This window comes from Falco punctatus (assembly GCF_963210335.1).
Source record: "Falco punctatus genome assembly, chromosome: 4".
Classification (NCBI taxonomy): domain Eukaryota; kingdom Metazoa; phylum Chordata; class Aves; order Falconiformes; family Falconidae; genus Falco; species Falco punctatus.
In genome coordinates, this window is record NC_137583.1 from 16,515,630 (window position 1) to 16,536,053 (window position 20,424).

At 42.8% G+C, this 20,424-nt stretch overlaps 2 protein-coding genes across 8 annotated transcripts in view; one reads left to right on the top strand and one right to left on the bottom strand.

Moving 5' to 3' along the window:
• The window catches only part of ATXN7 (ataxin 7), a 93,593-nt gene extending 84,941 nt beyond the window's left edge, over positions 1–8,652 (top strand). For all 7 annotated transcript variants that reach the window (XM_080382781.1, XM_080382782.1, XM_080382780.1 and 4 more), the window contains one exon: positions 555–8,652. In XM_080382781.1, coding sequence (XP_080238907.1) covers positions 555–572 — 18 coding nt within the window. In that variant the 3' untranslated portion in view covers positions 573–8,652. The remainder of the gene's footprint in view (positions 1–554) is intronic.
• Positions 8,653–10,007: 1,355 nt separating this feature from the next.
• On the bottom strand, positions 10,008–16,797 carry PSMD6 (proteasome 26S subunit, non-ATPase 6). The gene is made up of 8 exons (XM_080382787.1): positions 16,562–16,797; positions 15,386–15,591; positions 14,689–14,834; positions 13,425–13,644; positions 13,208–13,316; positions 11,865–12,033; positions 10,474–10,551; positions 10,008–10,322 (listed from the first exon to the last, which is right to left on the bottom strand). Exons 1-8 carry the CDS (start codon positions 16,704–16,706, stop codon positions 10,226–10,228), a joined length of 1,170 nt encoding a protein of 389 aa, XP_080238913.1. The 5' UTR covers positions 16,707–16,797; the 3' UTR covers positions 10,008–10,225.
• Between the last annotated feature and the right edge of the window lie 3,627 nt (positions 16,798–20,424).

Genomic DNA, 20,424 nt, shown 5'->3' on the forward strand with positions numbered 1-20,424 from the left:
GTAGAAATAATTTGATACAGCTCAAGTATAGAAGATGGAATTTTAGAGAGTAGCTTTAGAACTAGATTTTTCAAGATCAAAATCCCAAGAAACCATTTGTTTCCTCTGGTGCTAATAACCTGAAATCTGTGTACCTGGAGAGCTAGGAGGTCAACAGGAGTTTTTTTCAGAATGGTTTCTTAATTTCCAGTTTCAGCCATAGAGGAAGAATTTCACCATTATGTTGTGTTTACCGTAACAAAAAGCATTCAGATGGCACTTATTTTTGAACTTATCTAATAGTAACTATTTCAACTATGCAATATAAATGAAGGAGAAATGTAATTTGAGTCATTAACGAAGGAAACATGTCTGAAATCTTGATAACTTTAAAGAGCCTTAGCTTGAGAATTGTTGGGTCTCAGAGAAGCCAGCCACCGCATGTTAGTGGTGTTGCATTGTGTCTACTTATTCTCCCCAAAAGATGCTCTCATTATGCAGAAAATGTCTTTGAAGGGTATCTGCTGTAACAGCCTGGCTCACTTGTTGTTCTCTCCCTTTTGCTTGCTCAAAAGCCAAAGGCACGTCCCTGATAGCTGAACGCACCATGGTGAGAAACGAACTGGACAGTTTTCACTACAAGCAAAACCTCCATCTGGATTTCTGGACTCCAAGATGCCTTGAGTTTTCCCAACTTCCCATGGTCCTCAGGTGTGGAAATCTACTGGACTGTCACTTAAACAAGGAATTTCCCTGAAGCCATGTCTGTAGCAGCGAATATACTAGAAATGGACACTGGATGAAGTTCAGCCACATAATTGCTCTTATCAGTGTTAACAGTGGTCTGGACTGTGCTACAAATCTGTGAGATTTTACTTACAGGAGTACATCATCTTGCCACTATTTGACATAGATTGGCGAATGTTTTCTGGGGGGAAATAAACGTTACTGTGGACTTATTTTTATACTGATGGTGTCTTTTGTAGGTGATAGCTAACCAGACAGACACCCTCAATGGAGAGGACCCCGTGACAAGGGGGGGAAAAAAAATGTGTGAGGCACAATGGAAAGAAGCCCTCAAGAAGGGAATATGGCTTTAGTGTTTTTATAGCAATGTTCCTTTGATGGAATATAAAAATAGCACAATTCAAAAAATAGTCTGTTTTGCCCAGCCTTTTGCAAGTAATTTGGGATAAGAAGCTATCAGGAGTTTTTAAAAAAACCAAACAACAGACCCAACAAAACCCAGAAAAACTTGTTTGAGGCCATCACTCAGAAAACAAGTATAAAAATATCATACTTTCATGATACAAAACCTATTTTCTATTCTTTTGAATAAGATTTGATTGCAGAAGATGATTAATGTTAACTTTGTTTTTTTAAAAATCCAAAAACATCAAACAGACAAAGGCAAATAACCTTTAAAACTATATGCCCAAAGAACATATTTATTGACCTATGCTGTATATGATAGGCCTTTGTTATTAAAAAAAAATAACAACTGTATTGGTTAAATTAGGCTGGATTTGCCTTCCAGCCTGTAAAAATAGCCCTTTTTAAACCAAGTATTTAAATATTTTCTCAAAAACATAAGTCAGTTTTTAGGCCTTGTTTGTATAACTGAATCGTTAACGTGTTACGCTTTCAACCATTCAGTAAGATTTTTATCCCCCCAAAATTTGGGAATAAACACCAATTTGACAGCAGAGTTCCCTGTAAAGCGCAGATGTGTGCATCACAGTCATCCCACCCCCACCCAGGCTTTATGAGTAAAGGGGGCTTTACACAGTTTTGTATAGTCCAGTCAATTTTTATGAAATACTTTGTCTTGCTTCAAAACACCTCAAAAGTGAATTCCGCTGAAGGGCTTAATGTATTATGATTTGGTTTGTCTGGATGTTTTTAAGTTTTTAAACATCAGGTAAAGTCTCAAAACTGACTAAACTTTTATTAAGGGGGCAAAGCAAAGGAAAACAAATTCCTAACCAAGAAGATATTTTTTTTCTGCCTTAAATGGCACCAGCTATTGCTGAGAAGAGACAATCTGAGCCTGTCCAATTGTTCGTGTAGCCCAGCCTTCTCCCCACTTCTGGTGGCAAGTAGTACATCAGGGAATCCAAAGCCACTCTGAGTAGCAGTTGCTTAGTTGTTTACCTAACGATGCTTTCAGTTTAACCTGAACTGGCTACGAAATCATTGTTATACAGCAAAACAACAAGAAGCCTCTATGCAGACACTTTAGCTTTGAATCGATACAAAAGGTCACACTGAGAAAGCAACCTACTGGAGACACTTAATATGCAAACTTTTAAAAAGGACAACCTTTCAGGAACAAAAGGATTCGTATTTAATAAGATGCCCTGTTGAAAGGATTTTTAGAACTGCAATTGGTTTAACGTAAAAGGAACCAAAGTGATATGCCACAAAGAGAACTCAAAACGTATTAAATCCTGCATGTTTGGAATGAAATCCACGCTCTGATGAAGTCCCTGGGGCAGAGCTTCCATTCAGGATAGCGTCAGTCACAAGTGCAATTTGACTCTTGATAGACACAAAAGTAAAGGGAAAAAAAAAATTGGCAAGATTGAACGCTAGCGAGTTTGTGATCAAACTCTCTGTTTTTGAAGGTTCTGTTGATCTGAAAGCGTAATGGCAAATTCGTGCTCCTTTGAGAGCGTGCAGGCGTGTTAACAAGCGAATTCCTGATCGCTGCTCGTACAGAGCCAGTGTCTGCAGCCACTGCGTCGTATGGGTTTAAGCCATTGGGAGTAAAGAGTGAGAACGTCGTAACTTCTGTCTGCCCTTGAGCATAGACCTGCTTATGTATTGTGTTTTAGATCTCAGTTCTAAGCAGAACATTGTTCCTGATGCTTTTATTGTCACATAGTTCTTACTGTAAATAATTAAGGAAGCTTAAAATTAATTTTCCTTGCAAAATTGAATTTGCAGTGGCTGGGTTGTTTCTAGACAGATTTTGGTATTAATTTAAGAGATACAGTTTTTATAGTCTTTCCAACTTCTCGTTATGACTCCTGCAGTTTTCTTAACCTAAAAAATTGCTGCAATGATGAACAAAGAATTATACAAGAAAAAAAAAAAAAGACATACTTTTGTATCTTTATTTTGGAATTTCTTGTTCTATTATAAATATTGAAGTATCCCTATTTCAGAAGACATATTTTGTTAATTGATTGTACATATTTAAATATGTATTTTTGCACAGGTCTTTTTTTCTTATATCCAGTTTTGGTACAATTGAGATCATCTAGTATTTATTTATTAATTAATTAAAAAAAAAAAGCAAATACCTTTTTATAATTTGAAGTGGTTCACTGCCAAGCCAATAGTTAACATGCCTACTTTGCAACTTAAGGGATGCCTCCGTTTTGTGAAAGCTGTGTCCCTTTTCACGTCTTGGGAGTGGATACATGCAAACTATTGCCCAGGTCCTGCGGCCGGGTTCTGCCCTGGGAACCCGAGCGCAGGATTGGAGCCAACATGGTCGATATGGCATTGCTTATCAGTTGCCTGATTCCCAGAAGACTACATTTAGTTAAGTGACACACTGCTTCTCTTTTTTTAGTGTTTGTGTGCGTGTGTGTGCGTGCGCATTTGTGTGGGTCTCGTGGTTTAAAACTAACGGAAAAACTGAAAGTGCCTGATATAACTAGTTTTAAGCTTGGACTGTTTAGACAGCTTCTCCTTAAAAGACTTGAATGTTCAGTTGAAATTTTGGAGCTTGCTTTTTCCACCTATATATATGTGTGCGCATATATATATATATATATGTATGTATGTGTGCGTGTATATATATATATACACATACATATATATATTTTCTGAAATTAATGAGATGGGTTGACGAAAAGCGAATGATGCTGGTAACTTTTGTAAAATCTTTTAATTAGAATACCTTGTGTTGGAACAATCCCATTCATAATTCATATTTAATATAATGCCAAGGGTTTGAAATATGGTTTTAACCAGCAATTTATTTAACTGTCTCATTTTAGGAAAAGGGGATGGGGGGGCAGTATTCATAAATTAAATACTTTAGAAAATGTTCAAAATAGTTGGTATTCCAGGAAAACATAACAAAAAAAAAAAAAAAAAGTAAGTACCTCTTAAAACTATTAAAAAAAATACAGATGTGATTTCCAAATGACATTTCTAAGGCAGTCGTCTTCCTGTAAGAGTTCTCTTGCCAAGGAATCTCTCTCTTGTCTTTTATTCATTCTGTCCTGGAGGAGGGAATTGGGCTTAGAAAGGATATTAAATGTTTCACTGTTCAGCACGAAAGAATCATTTTTACCTTTTGTGCAAGATATTTTACATTTTAAAGATAATTTTAAAATGAGCACTACATAATGTCAATGTGAATGTAGGCCTTGAAAGCATCTTGCTCGGTGTTGAGCCTGGTTCTAAAAGCAATCTCCTGTGTAAAATGTGTGAATAGTTTGATAATTTGTATACATAATCAAGAGCATCTGATCAGCTGAACTCTGTGTTGGCTGCTGTATAGTACATGAACAAATGTCATGGGATAGAAAAATTACTTTGGATATTTAAAAGAAAAATAAATATATAGTCTATTTGTTTTGTAACAAGTTTCTGTAAATAAAATAATTTATACTATTTATAAGAAAAAGTTGTGCTTTGCTTCATGAAAAAGATTAGTTTGTTGAACAAACATGTTACTAAACAAGGCAATAAAATTAGGACTTTTCAATAAATGAGGTTGGTTGCATGGAATACATTATATGTTTCTGCTTCATTATAAAATCATTCACCATTAAAGGAAAACATTATCTGTATTGGTGCCTATGTGAACTAATTTCAGAGAATTGGATGTGCTCAAATTCTGTCACCGTACTCAGCATCGCGAGGGCGGCTATAGTCAGCCTGGTAGGGTCGGATTTTTACGACCTGCAGCAATTTTGGTACCTGTTTTTGATAGGTGCCTGTATCAGCTCTGTATCAGTATTTTTCCTGTGCAAAGGACATTTTGTTACTTAAGGTTCATGCTTTATCTTGTTTTCTAAATAGAATAATTAGAAGCAGCTTTTACAACCCCAAATGCAGTATGTTCAATGGTAATTCCCTTACTTTTTTTTTTTTTCCTTCAAAAAAAGTATCTTCCGTGTTTTCACAGTTTAAAGATCCCGTGTGTGAATCCAACAGGTTAAAATATTCTTGCAAGGCTTTTCTCTGCATGTGACTCAGGACTCGCGTGTGGTGGATGACCTCTGAGGAGCCGTTTGTAAAACCGGTAAAACTCCTGTTAGTGGGATTGGACTTTATGTTTACATCCCTGGCAATGCTTCCTTTATTTTCTTTGTTGCCTTTGTGCTTTTTTGATTTATTTTTTTTTCTTTTCCTCTAAGTACGAACAAAATTTTCCTTAGTGTTTGGAATGCTACGACATACAAACAGGGTTCAGGCAACAAGCAGGTTCTGCTTTATCTTTATATAGTGAGTACTCCCTAATAATTCTACATTTACCCTTTCTGTTGACTGAAGATTTTTATTTATTTTCTGTCTTGCCTTCCTGCAAGTATCTTTGTTTTCTAGTAGCAATTTCTAATGTCTGTGCCATTGTATAGAAGCTGTTGGCACTGAAGTTGGTCGTGCTGAGCCATATGAGTGACAGCAGCACGGAGCGTGCAGGAGCTGGGCGCTTTTGCGGCAGAGCTCTCTGCTCCTCATCACGTTCAGGCAAGTCCGGGGGTCTGAGCTGTTGGCATCTGCTTTGAAGCTGAAGGGTTATTATTTAATAATTTATGAATTAAATGCAATTAATACAGGGTTCGGTATCCTCTGAAACTGGTACGGTGAAGAAAGGGAAAAAGGAGTGTTTATCCCATAGAACCCTGAGCTCTCGGCGGGTGTCTCGGAGCTCTGCAGGCCTGGAGTGTCCCCCTCTCCCCGCTGTTCCTGTGCTGGGTACCGCTAGCGGCACCCCGTGTGCCAGGGCGCAGCGCTGCTCTGCGCATCGTCACCTCTCCCCGTGTCAGTCCGTCAGGGCGGTAAAGGGGTTCGCATGAAAAATGCCTTCTGGTGACGTGCTGGAGTGGAACCCAGTAAACACGGGCTTCCTTGAAGTGGGTAGGAAGCAGTTTCTTTCCTGTTGCTGTTTGTCTCATAAGAAAACGCTCCAGTTTGTGTTTGGGAGGAGTCACTGGGTGATGCAGGGCTTTGACCCTGGCAGTGCGTGCGATACAAATCCGAATGCCAGTGGGTCTCTGCGTGTACAGATTTGCACGCGCGTGTGTATCGTTGATGCCCTTCGCTTTCAAAAAGGACGCTGTGTCCTTCACGCCCAACAGTGCCAGCCTCCTGGTGGAGCCGTATTGGGCTCAAAGGCTACGACCTGCCTTTGGTAGGAAAACCAACTCCTGCTCCTGCACCTGCCACACATGCCGCTCTGGTAGCAGGGCAGCGCGCAGCCCCAGCAGCCATCGCCCCTGTAGGCTGAAGCCTCTGTGGCTGCTGTTACACCAACTACCAAAACAACCGATACAAGGGCTTGCAATTGGCTTTATTTAAATGCAAATTCCTGTTGGTTCATTATTATCGCAACAAGTAATCAAACACACGTGGCTCGTAGGATCCACCATGGGACTCTTAATTTGACTGAATGCTTTTCTCAGTGCTTTGGCTCAGAATTGCGTTAGCTGCTGGATTTGTTCCTAACAAGCAGCATGGGATCTTTGTCGTGGAAAAGTGGCATATGCTTGGGTTTTTTTTCTGGCCCACCAAACATCAGGGGAATCTCAAAAACCTTTTCCAAAGTTGTTTAAACTAACCTGGATTCAAACTTTATTGCAAAGGACAAAAACTGGCCTGAGAAATGCAGTCAAAAAGCTTTGTCCAGCCCACGAGAAATGTCTGGAGTTGACAGCTGTAGTCAAATGGGCGCAGAAGCTGCCTTCAGCAGCAGCAGGGACAGCGTGCTGCTGCTCAGTTTAGGTGCTTTCTGACAGTGCTGGAAGTTTTCTTTGTCCACTTCGCAGCTGAGCTCCCTTCCCCTCCACAACAGGTGACTGTTTCCAAAAGCAAATGCCTCATCTCTTGTCTGCAAGGCCAGACCTTAAACTCTGGAGCCTAGTATTCAGGTGCGAGAAGAAATAATAGAGCTGTGGGAGCTCAGCAGGGACAGATGAGCCAAAGAATGTTTGCACACAAACTGTTTCAGCCACTTGGTAGCAGAGCGTCACGAACGAACCCTACAAGGCCCTGTCTCCTGTCCTCCCACAGCTCAGCAGCGGTGACTGTATGGCAGGGCAAGGTGGAAAGCGTCCCCTGGTGTGGCTGCATCTTGAAATCTGTCTGATTCTGGCTACCTCGGGGCTAGGATGGAACCAGCCTTGCAAAGCGCAACTGGAGAATGGCATTAGTTCAAAGAACGGCACAATCTTAAATTACAGGAGAGAACGTACAACTTTGGCATGGGGACTATAAATCCGTGGAAAGGTGTCAAGACTGAGATGTGAATGGCTGTGTCTGGAGTGCCGCTCACAATCAGAGTTAAATACATGGGAATCATGAGATGAAGGGAAACTTGACGTTACTTCAGGGTTTAAAGGAAGCAGAAGTCCTATTGCTTCTGATTTGACACAGAAATTGAAGTAGGCAGCTAAAAATGATAGAAAAAAATTATACCCTTGATCAGCTCAAGGCCTGACCACACTGGGACCCCTCAGCATTCCTACTCTTTGGAAAACACTATGTACCATATTTCTTGCTTTTTTATTTTCCCCTCAGATGAGCACTGTAGGTAGCTGTTCTGGCTATGCTTTGTGCATCCAGCTGTGGACTTCGGGAGGTGCTGCCTTTTCCTACAACTGTCCAGAATTTTATCCCACCACTATTTGGCATGGCTGAGATGCCGAACTGCTGCACAAAGCCTTCATATTGTCCAGGTAACATTGTCGTGACTCTTTCCTGCCAGGTCTTCTTGGCCCAAAAAGGTTTGTCAGAATTTAAACATTATTTTAAAATTATATCGTCGGGTTCTTCCTGGCTCCTCCTTTGCAGGATGTAGGCCGGGAACAGAAAACGAGCAAGGCAGGTTGGGATCCTTAAAGGGGGTCTTTGCTCTGGTAGGATGTGTGCTTCAGTTCTGAAAATTGTTTTTTCACCCAGCTGAGCAGAGAACAGCAGATTCTGAAATGCTTGGATCCCACAGGATCATAGCAATGTTAGAATAAAATTTAAACCAGTTGAAAGCTCTGCAAATATCTTACAGGACACTAAAAATCTTCAGTAATACTTTTATTTTCTTCACAAAGTTGACATTTCCAGGATTTTTTCCTGTTGCTCTTTACCTCCACATGAAAAGCAGCAAGGTTTCTCTCAAGTGAATGAAGCCTATGTTAGCCTCTAGTTTTCTTGATTTATTCCCTTCACCTTCCAGTTAAAAATATATATGGTAATACATAAGCTGAATGGAAATCCTAAGGTTTATTTCATGAAGCTTTGATACAGTTAATTAAGACCAGTTTAAGAACAAATATGTTGGAAAGGAAAATTCATCTGTGCACCAGACATGAAATCCCTCAGTTCAGTGAAGCCTATGGGCCATACCGCCTGTAGTATGTATACGTGGTCTTCTGATATGCTTGACATTTGCACGTATGGAAGGTGCAAAAGACATTACCAAAAGGCAGCCAGTCTTCCTGGCTAGCTCTACTTTATCTGACATGGAACAGATCTAGAGAAACAGAGATTATTGCAGCTCTGAAAGTCTGAATATTGACCTAAATAAATTAAAACTTTGCAAGTAGTGACATGTGCATGAACACACAAAATACAGATTCATTACCTGACCACATGGGTGAACAAACTCCAGGGTTCTCTTATTACACTCACTATTCTAAAGAAAGTGAAGATCAGAATTTTCTTCTAAAAGAAAAACGTCCGACATTTAAATCTTTACACCCCAGCTAAATAGCTGTTGGTGGGGGGAACACAAAAACAAACCCCAACCCCAACCCAAAACAGCTTTTAGTAAGCAGTAAAAGAAAACCAAAAATCATTAGCTCATTATTTTGGATTTCAGAACAGTTCAACAGAGAGTATTAACAGACCCTCAGCACTGTGGCTGAGGCGTCTAACCTTGGGCAGGTGGCAGCGATTCAGACGGGAGATCCTCTGTGATCTTGCAGTAAGAGGAACAGGCATGTCAAATTCCACGCTGTCCTATCTGCTGCACAGTAGCTTCCAAATGCCAGGATCGTTCTGTGGGTGTCTCTACCTGCTGGTGTCACTTCAGGCATTAAAGTCACAATGAATACAGACAGTAAATGGATTCGGTTGCTAAGCGCAGTGGCATCAAACAGGTAACAGAACTTAAGTCACAGACTTTCTTTGGGAAGAGGAAAAACAAAACCCTCAAACCAAGCAAAACCCGACGGTGAACTGCTGGGGCCACAGGCTCTGCTACAGCCTGAAACCATGTGTCACCAGTGTGGCAGCAGCCTACTTGAAACATTTATTCCTCAGCAGCTGTGAAGAAAGAAATTGTAACCCCCCACAATATTTGATCAGTTGTGTCAAACTGCAATAGTATCTTCTACTGTTCCTACCATCATTTTGACATCTGCAAATCTAACAGAGAAATTAATTACAAATGTAATGCTAACTAATGTGCTGACTTTCAACAGCTAGCAAAAATGTTATTTCAAGGGAGAAGCTACTTCCATTAAAGCTGTTCCCGAAGTTACAGTCCTTACAGTTTCTGTGGTTATACTACTGCTTCACCACAGTCATTTGTATTCCTTCTCCCTTAAGCTGTAATCCTCTTGTAAGCAAAGAGGTTGTCCTGTCTGGACTGTGCACAATGTCAGATGATTTCTGGCTACTTTACTGTTAAGCAACTGATTTTTTTCACCTTTGATTCAAATTCAAAAGTCTTAAAAAAGCAAGCACAGAATCACCGATAGTTCTCTCTGTCCACAGATCTTGACCCTGCTTTGCTGTTCAATATTGAACGTTGTATACACAGTCAAGTAAAGGAACAAAGTATATTACAAGAGAACACCAACTGTATCATACATTTAATAAATGAACTGGGATCCATACACCAAAACAGAATGTTGTTTACATGAAGAAGTGGAAAGTAAAAACACTACCTCTCTCGCAAGTAATTTTTTTACCTGCAGTATACCAAGTTATACAATATATTTATAGGTTACTTCTAAAATGTTTTAAACATCTAAATTTTGCATTCCTTGTATTAAAAAAATTACATATTAATTACTCTGGAAAGTTTCTGAACTCTGTTTAGCAGCAGATCTCCTTTCTTGATGGTTTCTTGGTACTGCCAATTCTTGCTATCAGGCCTAGGAATTGGGGAGGAGAGAAAAAAAAAAAGGGTTTAGAAGTGAGAATATGTTTTACACCAAACCATATACACTTCTGTAATAAGTATCATCAAAAAATACAGAATTCAATTGGACTGTCAAAAATGATTTCTAAGAATTGTAAGCATACCTGTTAGTTTCTACAATCTCATTAACTTTGTCTATTTTGCAGTGTAATCGCCCAGCTGCAATAAATCTCGAAAGCTCCCTAAGTAAAGAAAAAAAAAGTAGCTGGTTAAATCATGTTTCACCAAGGACGGGTAGACTGAGCAGCGCTGAACCTGCTGTTACAGAACAAGTGTCACCACACTATATTTCTGAAGCAATAGCCTATATATTTTCACGATGTATCTTATGCGTCCTCATCTTAAAGCTTAGACATTAATCACTCCAGTGATCTGAACACACAATGTCTTCGTACCTTCTACTCAGGCCAATGTGTCACACCTGAGTTAGTGAAATTTATCACTTGGCATCAACTACTCTTCAAATTCAAAGGCAGCAGTTGTGTAGCGCACCTGTTTTGGAATTTATCCTGAGGTAAATATCTTCTTGGCAGTCAACTCCTTAGAAAAGTCTCTTTTAATAGTTCCCTACTCTATAGTAGCTCTAATATGCTTGAAGTTTTAATTATTATTTTCCTTAATCAACTGGTGGTCTACAGCACATTACTGACAGTAGAAGAAAATATTCCTGTCATCAACAGGAAGACAAGTTAGAACTAGTAATAAGTTCCTAGGATGCTTAAGAACTACCACAACTCTAAAACATTTACCTTTGAATTGAATGGTATTTGGTTTCTCTTGAAACACCTGTTAATTAAATTCTGAATATTTCAAGCAGCATTCATATTTCTGTAATGTTTTCCTGTGTTAGAAAATCTGAAACTTCTCTACGAAAGAAGAATGACTTTTGTGAAGGCATTTGAAAGTGTTTCATGCACATAGAAAAAAGGTCAATTTCTCATTTCATGTTCATTTTCACCGTAATCTAAATCTGTTGTTTTTACACTAGAAAAGGTTTGCAAATTGAGACTTCAGGGTATGTTTGATTTAAGTGAAAAACATCACATCCTGTCCACATACTAGAAAGCAAGGAAAACTAGGTAAGGAGACTTGTAGGGTACATAAAATGTGCAGATCCCCAAAGCTTAACAGTTAAGTTTTTCCATAGTTGTGAACTAAGTTATCCTCTAAAATCTTAAATTTCATAGCACACTGAGGTCAATAGATCTATATACACAGTATAAAGAACAAAGTTAATAACAAAAGGCTAATTTTTCATACAGCATTTAGAGTAAAAGAAATACTGGAAAAGTTGTCATGACAGACTGCAATCAAATTATTTTCTTTACTGAAACATAATGTTCACTTAAATTTAGCCAAGCTCTTCCACAAAAACATAACTTGGCATGCTTAGAATCAAAGTAGACCAAAGATTTTTATTCATAATGGGATCATTACAAATAATTTAGAGGTGTAAAGTGAGATATTTATGAACTTAAAAAGCCAAATAACTTACTGATCTATGAATTCTACACTGACTCCAAATGCTTCTGCCATGTATCCTAATGTCAATGACCGGTAAGACTCTAGGAGCTGGCTATACGCATGAATTCTCATTTCCCGTACATAGTATCGATAGTGAGGTGCAAACAGCCAATCTTTTTTCATCTCTTGCTCTACAACAGCTGGGAAAAAAAAGAATGAGTCAGTAATCTCTGAGAAATGTAAAATATCATTTATGTAAATAAAACCAGATAACACCAGTTAATAAGTAATCAGTGTGAATTCTAACTATATTGTATCCTTGCATACGTGAAGGATATGAAAGGTGTTCTACACTAAAGAGAAGTACATTTATAAGATCTGTATCAGTTCTAGAAACAGAAGCAGTAATAACATGCAAACAAATACTGTGGCAGAGCTGAGACCCTGTTTGTCATCACAGAACCCTTCTTTCAGGGTGTGAGCTACTCTCCCCTCCACTGCAAGGGGCCACCACACGAAGGGCGAGCGGTGGGATCCGCTGTCAGGCTGGAGCAGGGTGGAGCTGGGAAAGGGGCAGTACCTAGTATGCAACTACTCGAAGAAACGTTGTTACCCAAAGCTGCATAAGGAAATAAGATTAACTTTCTGGTACTAGCTCTTAGATTAGTTGCAAGGATTTCAAAGCATTGAAGTGACTTTTCCTCCTGATGGTTTCAGTTCTCAGCTAAGGCTTTAGTTCTCAGACAAAGGCCAGCAACAGAAAAATGTTGCCCTTAGTTCTTAATCTCATCAGGCCTAGTCTTCCACAAAATGAAGAGTTCTTCTTTTGCTTTTTCTAAATACCTTATTTTCTTATATTCTAAATCTTACAGAAGAAAAACAAGCAGTCTGAGAACGGGCAAAAATGGCAGTTTTCTGAACACCTTTGCTCCAGTGTCCCCTTTTTACATAGAAAACAGAGCAGAAAGCCAATTGTAACAACAACAAAAACTTTCTATGTTATTTTTTTTAAGGGTTGAGATTTCAAGGCCTTTAGAAGACTACAAGTCCTATAACTTCTTTCAAACCTTCCAAAGCTTCTCCATTTGACCTGGCTCCTCAGGTAAGACCGTGTTCCATAGCCATTTTCAAAATGCTTTTCCACCTAACCAGATGTGACCTTTCATAAAGCTCACTGTATGTGAAATTTTTCTTTGTTTGAAAAATCAAACAGCAGCAAATTTTAGGTCACTGTTAAAAAAAATCTCTTCTCTTTTTTTTCCTGCATAAAGTAGCTTTACTTCTAGACTGTCGCTACTCCATAAAAGTATGTAAAATCTAAAACAAATAACTGAAGCACCCGAAACAGTGCTATAGGACAAAACACAGCCTTACCTAGTGACTGGAAAAAGGCTGCGTAACGGCATTCGTAAAGAGAAAAGAGATACTGTCGTACAGCTGGCAAGCTGTGCAACGCTTCCAGAATCTCTGCTCCTTTAATAACCTGAAAGCAAACAAACATGTTCAAACGCCGTTACTTTCAGCCTGAAGATACACAGGTTAAAGAAAGGCTGTGTCTGTTTGAACCGGTGTTTTCATCTGCTTTCCTTACCTTTTCTCTAAGGTCAGGCCTGTCCAATGCAATCATGCTGACGTAGACAGTGTATGTTACAAATGTTTTGTAATCCATAAGTTCATAGGATGTAAACGTTGAAACTGTATCAAGGAAGAGCTCTGCTGCTTGTTTGAAGTCTCGAATAGCTACACAGTAAAGGCCCTGGTACACTTTGAGACGGTTTCTCCTGTCCCAGTCTCCTCCTTCTTCTATTAGACTTAAGATACAACAAAAAGAAATATTTAATTGTGTATTAAGTTATACGAAACAAATACAACAAATCAACTGATACCATGTCATTAGAGAGAAAATAACTTGTTTTAGGTTACAGCTTGTTGAAACAGTCCAGGCGTTGCACACCAGTTAGTGGTAGGAAAGTGGCTTCCTTGGGACAGAAGAGGCCAGATGCTTTTGCACAGTGCAACTTTCAACTGAAAGGAAAAGTTTACGGCCTCTTAAGTTGCGACAACAGTCTTTTCAGATGTGCAGGTAAATATTACTATCAACCTTGGCTGTGGTGACATATTTTCACTGCCTTTCCTGCCAAAATCAAAGCTGTCCAACTAGCAGCACAGGAAAAATTTAAAAGTTGCCACTTTTCAAGAATCACATTAGCACAAAACTGTTGTGGCTATAAGCAGGAGCCCAGGCTGAGATAATCTGCTGAGAAGGCAACACAAAAAAATCCCTGCCCAAGGAACATGGTAACTGGGAAGACCTTCTTTGCCTTGGGCGTCTCATGGCATCAGCAAAGAGACTGGGAACTGCAACTTGCTACAGGAGCTGAAGTTCAAAATGTTTGGAGCACAGAGACACTGAAGATAGCAGTGGAAATGTGGGAAGGACAGCGGCACCAAAGCACACTGTGCTGACACTGGGCTCTTGCTTCCAGAGGAGAAGCTGGCACTTTATGGCACCAGCTGGGTGGCTCTGCAGCAGCTAGATTCATCTGGCAATCGTACAATCTAACCACACAAAGTTACTTGTCTTCTAACAGCTACAGAACAGACAGTGAGAGTGGGCTACAAGTTCAAATCAAGCCAGCTCACACAAAACATTAACCTTTCTTTTCTCTTCCCCCTTGTAAAAAAAAAAAATCCAGGAATAGAAAGCTCTCTAGTACAATGTAACACCCGCCCACTGCTCTGTGACTCTGTCTCACAATCAGTCATTTCTTAGCAGCAAGGTATTTATCTTCCATTTCTTTTGTTACAGTTTGTCTCAGAAGTGCGTTAGTGCACTCCAAGAACCCAAGCAGTACCTTTTTGCCTTTTCAATGTTCCGTGTGATAAGGTCATTATCCATATAAAACAAGCCAATCCTTAAAAGATAGAACACGATATCCAGACGATGTCCCAGTGCCACAGTTTTGTCGTAAGTCTTGCGGAACGCAGTCAGAGCCCCCTCCTAACAAGACAGTATTTTCTACTGTAAGAATGTTAAAAGCACCTAGAATATTTACAAAATGTCTGTTGTAAGTACACACACTGTCTTCCGCTGATAGTCATGACTTTTAAGTTTCCCACAGAACTTTTAACATTATGCATTCTGAATAATCTTAAAGAATCGAAGTGTAAAGCAAGTTAAAAGAGCTGATCCTCATATATCTTTTAAATCTAAGGACTATGAAAATCTTGAAATTAAGATGCACTATGTAAATAGCTTAGAAAAGTATAAAGACACAGGGAAAATGAAAAATAACATCTACAAATGGAAAATCAATTTTTTCCTTTTCAAGAAAAAAGGAAGGTTTTTTTCCCCAAGGGCTAATTGTTTGGGTTTTTTCTAGATAATTTAAATTTCAGTAACAACCTCTCCTATCTCCCACCTATTTCTGAGTTGTGTCATAGAGAAAATGCACTGTAAGTCACACAGTGCTCACTGGAACCTGCCTAGCAAACAGGATTATGACGCAGTGTTTATAATATCACTCTGTAAAGCCTCTGCCATGAACCAACCTTGTCCCCAATCCTGCACAGGTACTCAGCTTTGGCCATCATTGCATCTCGGATTTCACTCTCCCCCAAGATCTTTTCTGCGTCTTCCAATTCGTTGTCAAGACGTTTCAATTCTTCCTCATTAGCTTTCTTCATTTTGTTCAACAGATCCACATCTATCTGCCATTCCAGAGACTTGCAGAGAGCTTCATAATACGGGGCCATATCTGAAAGAAAAGCAGGATGGCTCCTGCTGTTAGCTGCTGCAACAAGTGCAACGTGACTGAATGCCAGTGCCAGCTGCGTCCCTTCTATGATCAGGTACCCATGAAATCCAGACGTGATGGAACCAGTGTTCCAGCAGGTCTTGCCTGGTGCGCTTCTTTTTGCTGACTCTTTTCTGTCACCGCTTGCTGTCTTTGTACCTCTCCCATCCGTGTTTTCCTTACTATCCATCCGACTCCGAGCACAGTGGACCCCAGTGTTCAACTCATGCATTTTATAACACCAGCACAACAGTTAAGAGTGGTCCAAGCACCACACCAGTACGGCCAAACCCATCGTGACCCCACCTAAACCCCAGCCCCTTCCCCATTGCTCTGGGGCTGTCCATGCCACAGGGGCAGGGTGATGCCCTCCAGCTGGGACACTTGTGTACACACATAGACACACGCGTGCTCCCCCCACACACACACACGCGCTCCCCCCCCCCCAACACACACGCTCCCCCCACACACAACACACACGCTCCCCCACACACAACACACACGCTCCCCCACACACACAACACACACGCTCCCACCCCACACACAACACACACGCTCCCACCCCACACACACACACGCTCCCCCCCCACACACACACACGCTCCCCCCCACACACACACGCTCCCACCCCACACACACACACGCTCCCCCCCCACACACACACACGCTCCCCCCCCACACACACACACGCTCCCCCCACACACACACACACGCTCCCACACACACACACACGCTCCCCCCTCACACAGGCTCCAGGCCGCCCCCGGGGTAAATCACCAGGGTCAGTCAGGCCTGTTCCTGGCCTGCAGACGTACGCCTCAGACGGCCGGGCAGGCAGGCAGGCAGGCAGCGCCGCCCCACCTCGATGAGGGGAGGCAGCGGCCGCCCCGCAGCCCGCAGAGAGCCCCCCCTCACACCAGGCCGCACTCACTGTGGAGCCGCACGGCCGCCATCAGCTCGTCGCGCACGGCAGGGTCGGGCGCTCGGGGCCGCAGGCTGAGGAGGAAGCGGAGCTGGGCGATGCGGAGGTCGGGGTTCTTGGGCAGCCCCTCTTCCTCAAGGTTCTCCAGCGGCATGGCGGCGGGACGGCACGGGACGGGGCAGCTCGGCTCCGGGCAGGCGGCGGCGCGGCCGGTGACTCAGCCGCGACGGGCGGAAACGGCGGCTGCTTCCGCCTCGCAGCGCCCCCTGCCGCGCCGGCGGGCGGGCGGGCGGGGGCGGGCCGCGGGGCGGCCGCTGGCGCAGGCTGTGGGGGCCGTGCAGCTGCAGGGTTAGGCTATAGGCGCTATGCAGGCACGGGCCGCAGGGACAGAAGGCTTGGGCTATAGGGGCCGTAGGCGCAGGCTATAGGGGCTGAAGGCTTAGACTATAGTGGCTGTGCAGATGCAAGTCATATGGGCCGAAGGTGCAGGCTACAGGGGCCGTGCAAATGCAGGCACCGGCTATAGGGACTGCAGGCACAGGCACCGGCTATAGGGGCCGTGCAGACGCAGGCTATAGGGGCCGTGCAGGTACAGGCACAGGCTATAGAGGCTGCAGGCGCAGGCTATAGGGGCCATGCAGGTACAGGCACAGGCTATAGGGTCTGTGCAGGTGCAGGCACAGGCTATAGGGTCTGTGCAGGTGCAGGCACAGGCTATAGGGGCCGTGCAGATACAGGCACAGGCTATAGGGTCTGTGCAGGTGCAGGCACAGGCTATAGGGGCTGCAGGCGCAGGCTATAGGGGCCGTGCAGGTACAGGCACAGGCTATAGGGGCTGCAGGCGCAGGCTATAGGGACCGTGCAGGTACAGGCACAAGCTATAGGGGCTTCAGGCGCAGGCTATAGGGGCCGTGCAGGTACAGGCACAGGCTATAGGGGCCGTGCAGGTGCAGGCACAGGCTATAGGGGCCGTTCTCCCTTGGGGCAGGCAGGGGACCATGCACCAGCAGCCCGGTGCCACCCACCTGCCCCGGGCTCTGCCTGCCTGTGCCCAGCTCCTCTCGGTGTCAGTGCTTCGAGGCTGAGGCGGGGGGAGTGCCTGCCAAGGGGTCGTGGCTTTTGCTGCAGGGAAAAAGGAAAAAAACATGTTTGTAGCCTTCATAGTCGCAGAAAAAGGCTGGAATATGTTACCCCAAAGCATGCCTGTGGCCCAGAAAAGCAAAGGCAAATCAAAGGGGCTTTAAAATGCCGTGGTTTGGTTCTCTGTCATCCAGGCTGTGGGGGGAGCGTCACACCTTGCTTCTGGCCCCTGCTCCCATGTACTTGTAGCTTTTCATAACCTGTCTCCATATCTTTACTAAATACCTTTCATTTTGTCTTTTCTGACCTCGTGCAACACACAGCTAGCACCAGGGCCCGGAGCACATTTCTGGCAGGTGCCCTCTGCCTTGGCAAGCCGAGGTGGGTGGCAGTGCGGCTGGGCGGTCCCCAAGTGTCACCCACCCCACCTGCCCTGGTGCTGCCCTGCTGCCCCTGCCCGCAGGCTGTGCCAGGTTTACAGATGGGGCAGGGCGCAGCATCATCTGCGTCTTTGTCAATTCCTGCGCGTGGACTCGTTACGGTTCAGGCCTGTGTGCTAGGCAAAATCAAAGCCCTTTTTTATCCTGTAAAGCACGATGAGTAGCAGCCCTTGTTTTCCCTTGCACATTTGTCATTTGCAACAGGATAAAAAAAAAATGTAGCTGGTGCTTTTGGAGGGACACATGGGCAGCTGCTGTCATGGCAGTGGTGGCTGCTGGGTTGTTCCCCTGCCTGGGCAGCACAGGAGCAGTGGGGATGGGTGCTTGGCTCCCGCAAAAGGCATTTTGGGGTGCCAGGGGCTGCCCTGTGGGATGCCGGATCCCACCCAGCCAAGCCTGGCCCACACATGCCCACCTAGCTGAGCTCCTCCAAATGCTTTTTGGTTTTAAATGAAACCTTTTTGCTGGAATAGGATTTTAAACACAACGCTTTTTCCCAGTGCCCCTATTTTGGGGTTGGGTTTTCCATCTAGGTCATGGGAGATACTGTTCCCTTGACTGTTTTGGCATAGTGTATTCCTAAGATTGGCTTCTTTATATTCCGTGTGAATTATTTAGAAGTTTGCTAGAAGGAACTGTTATCTGCTGCATTTTTGATAAGTGCTAATATTTATGTTGATTCTGGTATTTTTTTTTCCTTCATTGAAGTCATTAGTTTTTTGTTCTGGTGTTTTAGAATGAAATAAAGGAGAATTAAGTTGGGCAGCTCCTTTGTTTCTTCAGAAACAGTCTTTTTTTGTGTGTGTCTTCTGTTCCTGGTGTGGCTTTTTTGAGTTGCAATCACTTTTGTATTGCTTGCGCAATAAGGAATTGCTTTGATGCTTTGCAGAGAACTGCACGTAGATCTTTTGTGGCACTGTTTATGTTATTTGCCTGTTGGCCTTTGCATTTGCTCAGAGACCTATTAATTAGGGGGATTTATGACAGACACTTTTAGACCTCTTGCATATTTTTCGTTTGAATCTTGTTCCCAGCTACATTTCTTGTGCTGTGTGCTCTGGGGCTGCGGTATGCTGTTTATTCTTAGCATGCCTTGTTTAGGAAGAAAAGGACGGTTGTTTTTTTTTCTACTAAGTAAGGCTGATGTTTCATATGCTCAGGCACTGCACACCCGACGAGTGTTACTGATGCGGGCAGCCGCACTGGGATTAGCTCACAAAAATTGAAGAAGAAAAAAAAATTGAACCTGCTCCAATGTCCAGTTATTACAGCCGGTCTCTCCAGCACTGGGTGGAAGGTGGAAAGTATGTGCAGCTCCCTTGTAAGCAGATAACCTGGCTGTCACCTTCGCTCTCTTCCTAATCCCTAATAAAGATTGGTTTGCAACCACAGCTGGAGGTCTGCCTCTCTTCCAGAATTCATGTCATCAGTAACTGTTACAGCTCTGGCCGTTCTTACTGACCGTAGAGATACCCACACCCTGTCAGCGCTGCTGTGTTTTTGGCATCCACAGTTCATTGTGGCAGTAAAACCCACAGTTTCATTATGTACTGTGGGAGAAAAAGTTTTTCATTCTCCTGTTTCTGGATTTGCCACTTTTTAATTGGCCCCAAAATAAGATGCTGGGTGTGAGAAGAGTAAGGGAGACGAGTTGTCATTTTCCTGGGTCTAGTTACTGCTAAAATGTTGTGTTTTGTTTTGTAACCATATGAAACACTAGTTAATTAAAAACCCACAGCATTTATTATCTGTAAATATTTGCCCAAATTTTCATATTTATGAGTGTTTAAGCAATAACGGGGAGCAAGGGAGCCGGCTGCACACACGTGACATTCACTGCTAAACATGAAGGGAAATTCAGAAAGAATATTTGTAAGATTTATATATTTATAAGAAATATTTATAAGAAAAAATAAATAAGAAATATTTATAAGAAAAAAATAAGGGCTTGCGATGACCATAATTCTCACGTGGCCTTACAGCCTTCAAAAGGATCCAAATTAATAAATACTTTTTTTTTTCCCCCACCACAAAATGGACCTCAGATGATTGTGTCCTTCTCTGCAAGATGTGGCAGGGCTGTGAGGAACCCTGTGGTGGCTCCTAGTAACTCTAACGATGCTCTTGCTTGACAAGTGGCAGTACGGATATGCTGCAGGTTGTTAAATAGCGTAATACAACCTGGTTATCCAGCTGAAAATAGGAGCCAGCCCCCTTTGCAGCTGGCAGGAGCTCCTCAGCACCTCCCTATGGCTCTGCACCCGCAAGGCACTAATCCTGTCTGCCCTCCTGCTCCCACCAACCCCAGGAGTGACTCTGGTGGCATTAAGGGCACCCAAGGAGGCCTCCTCT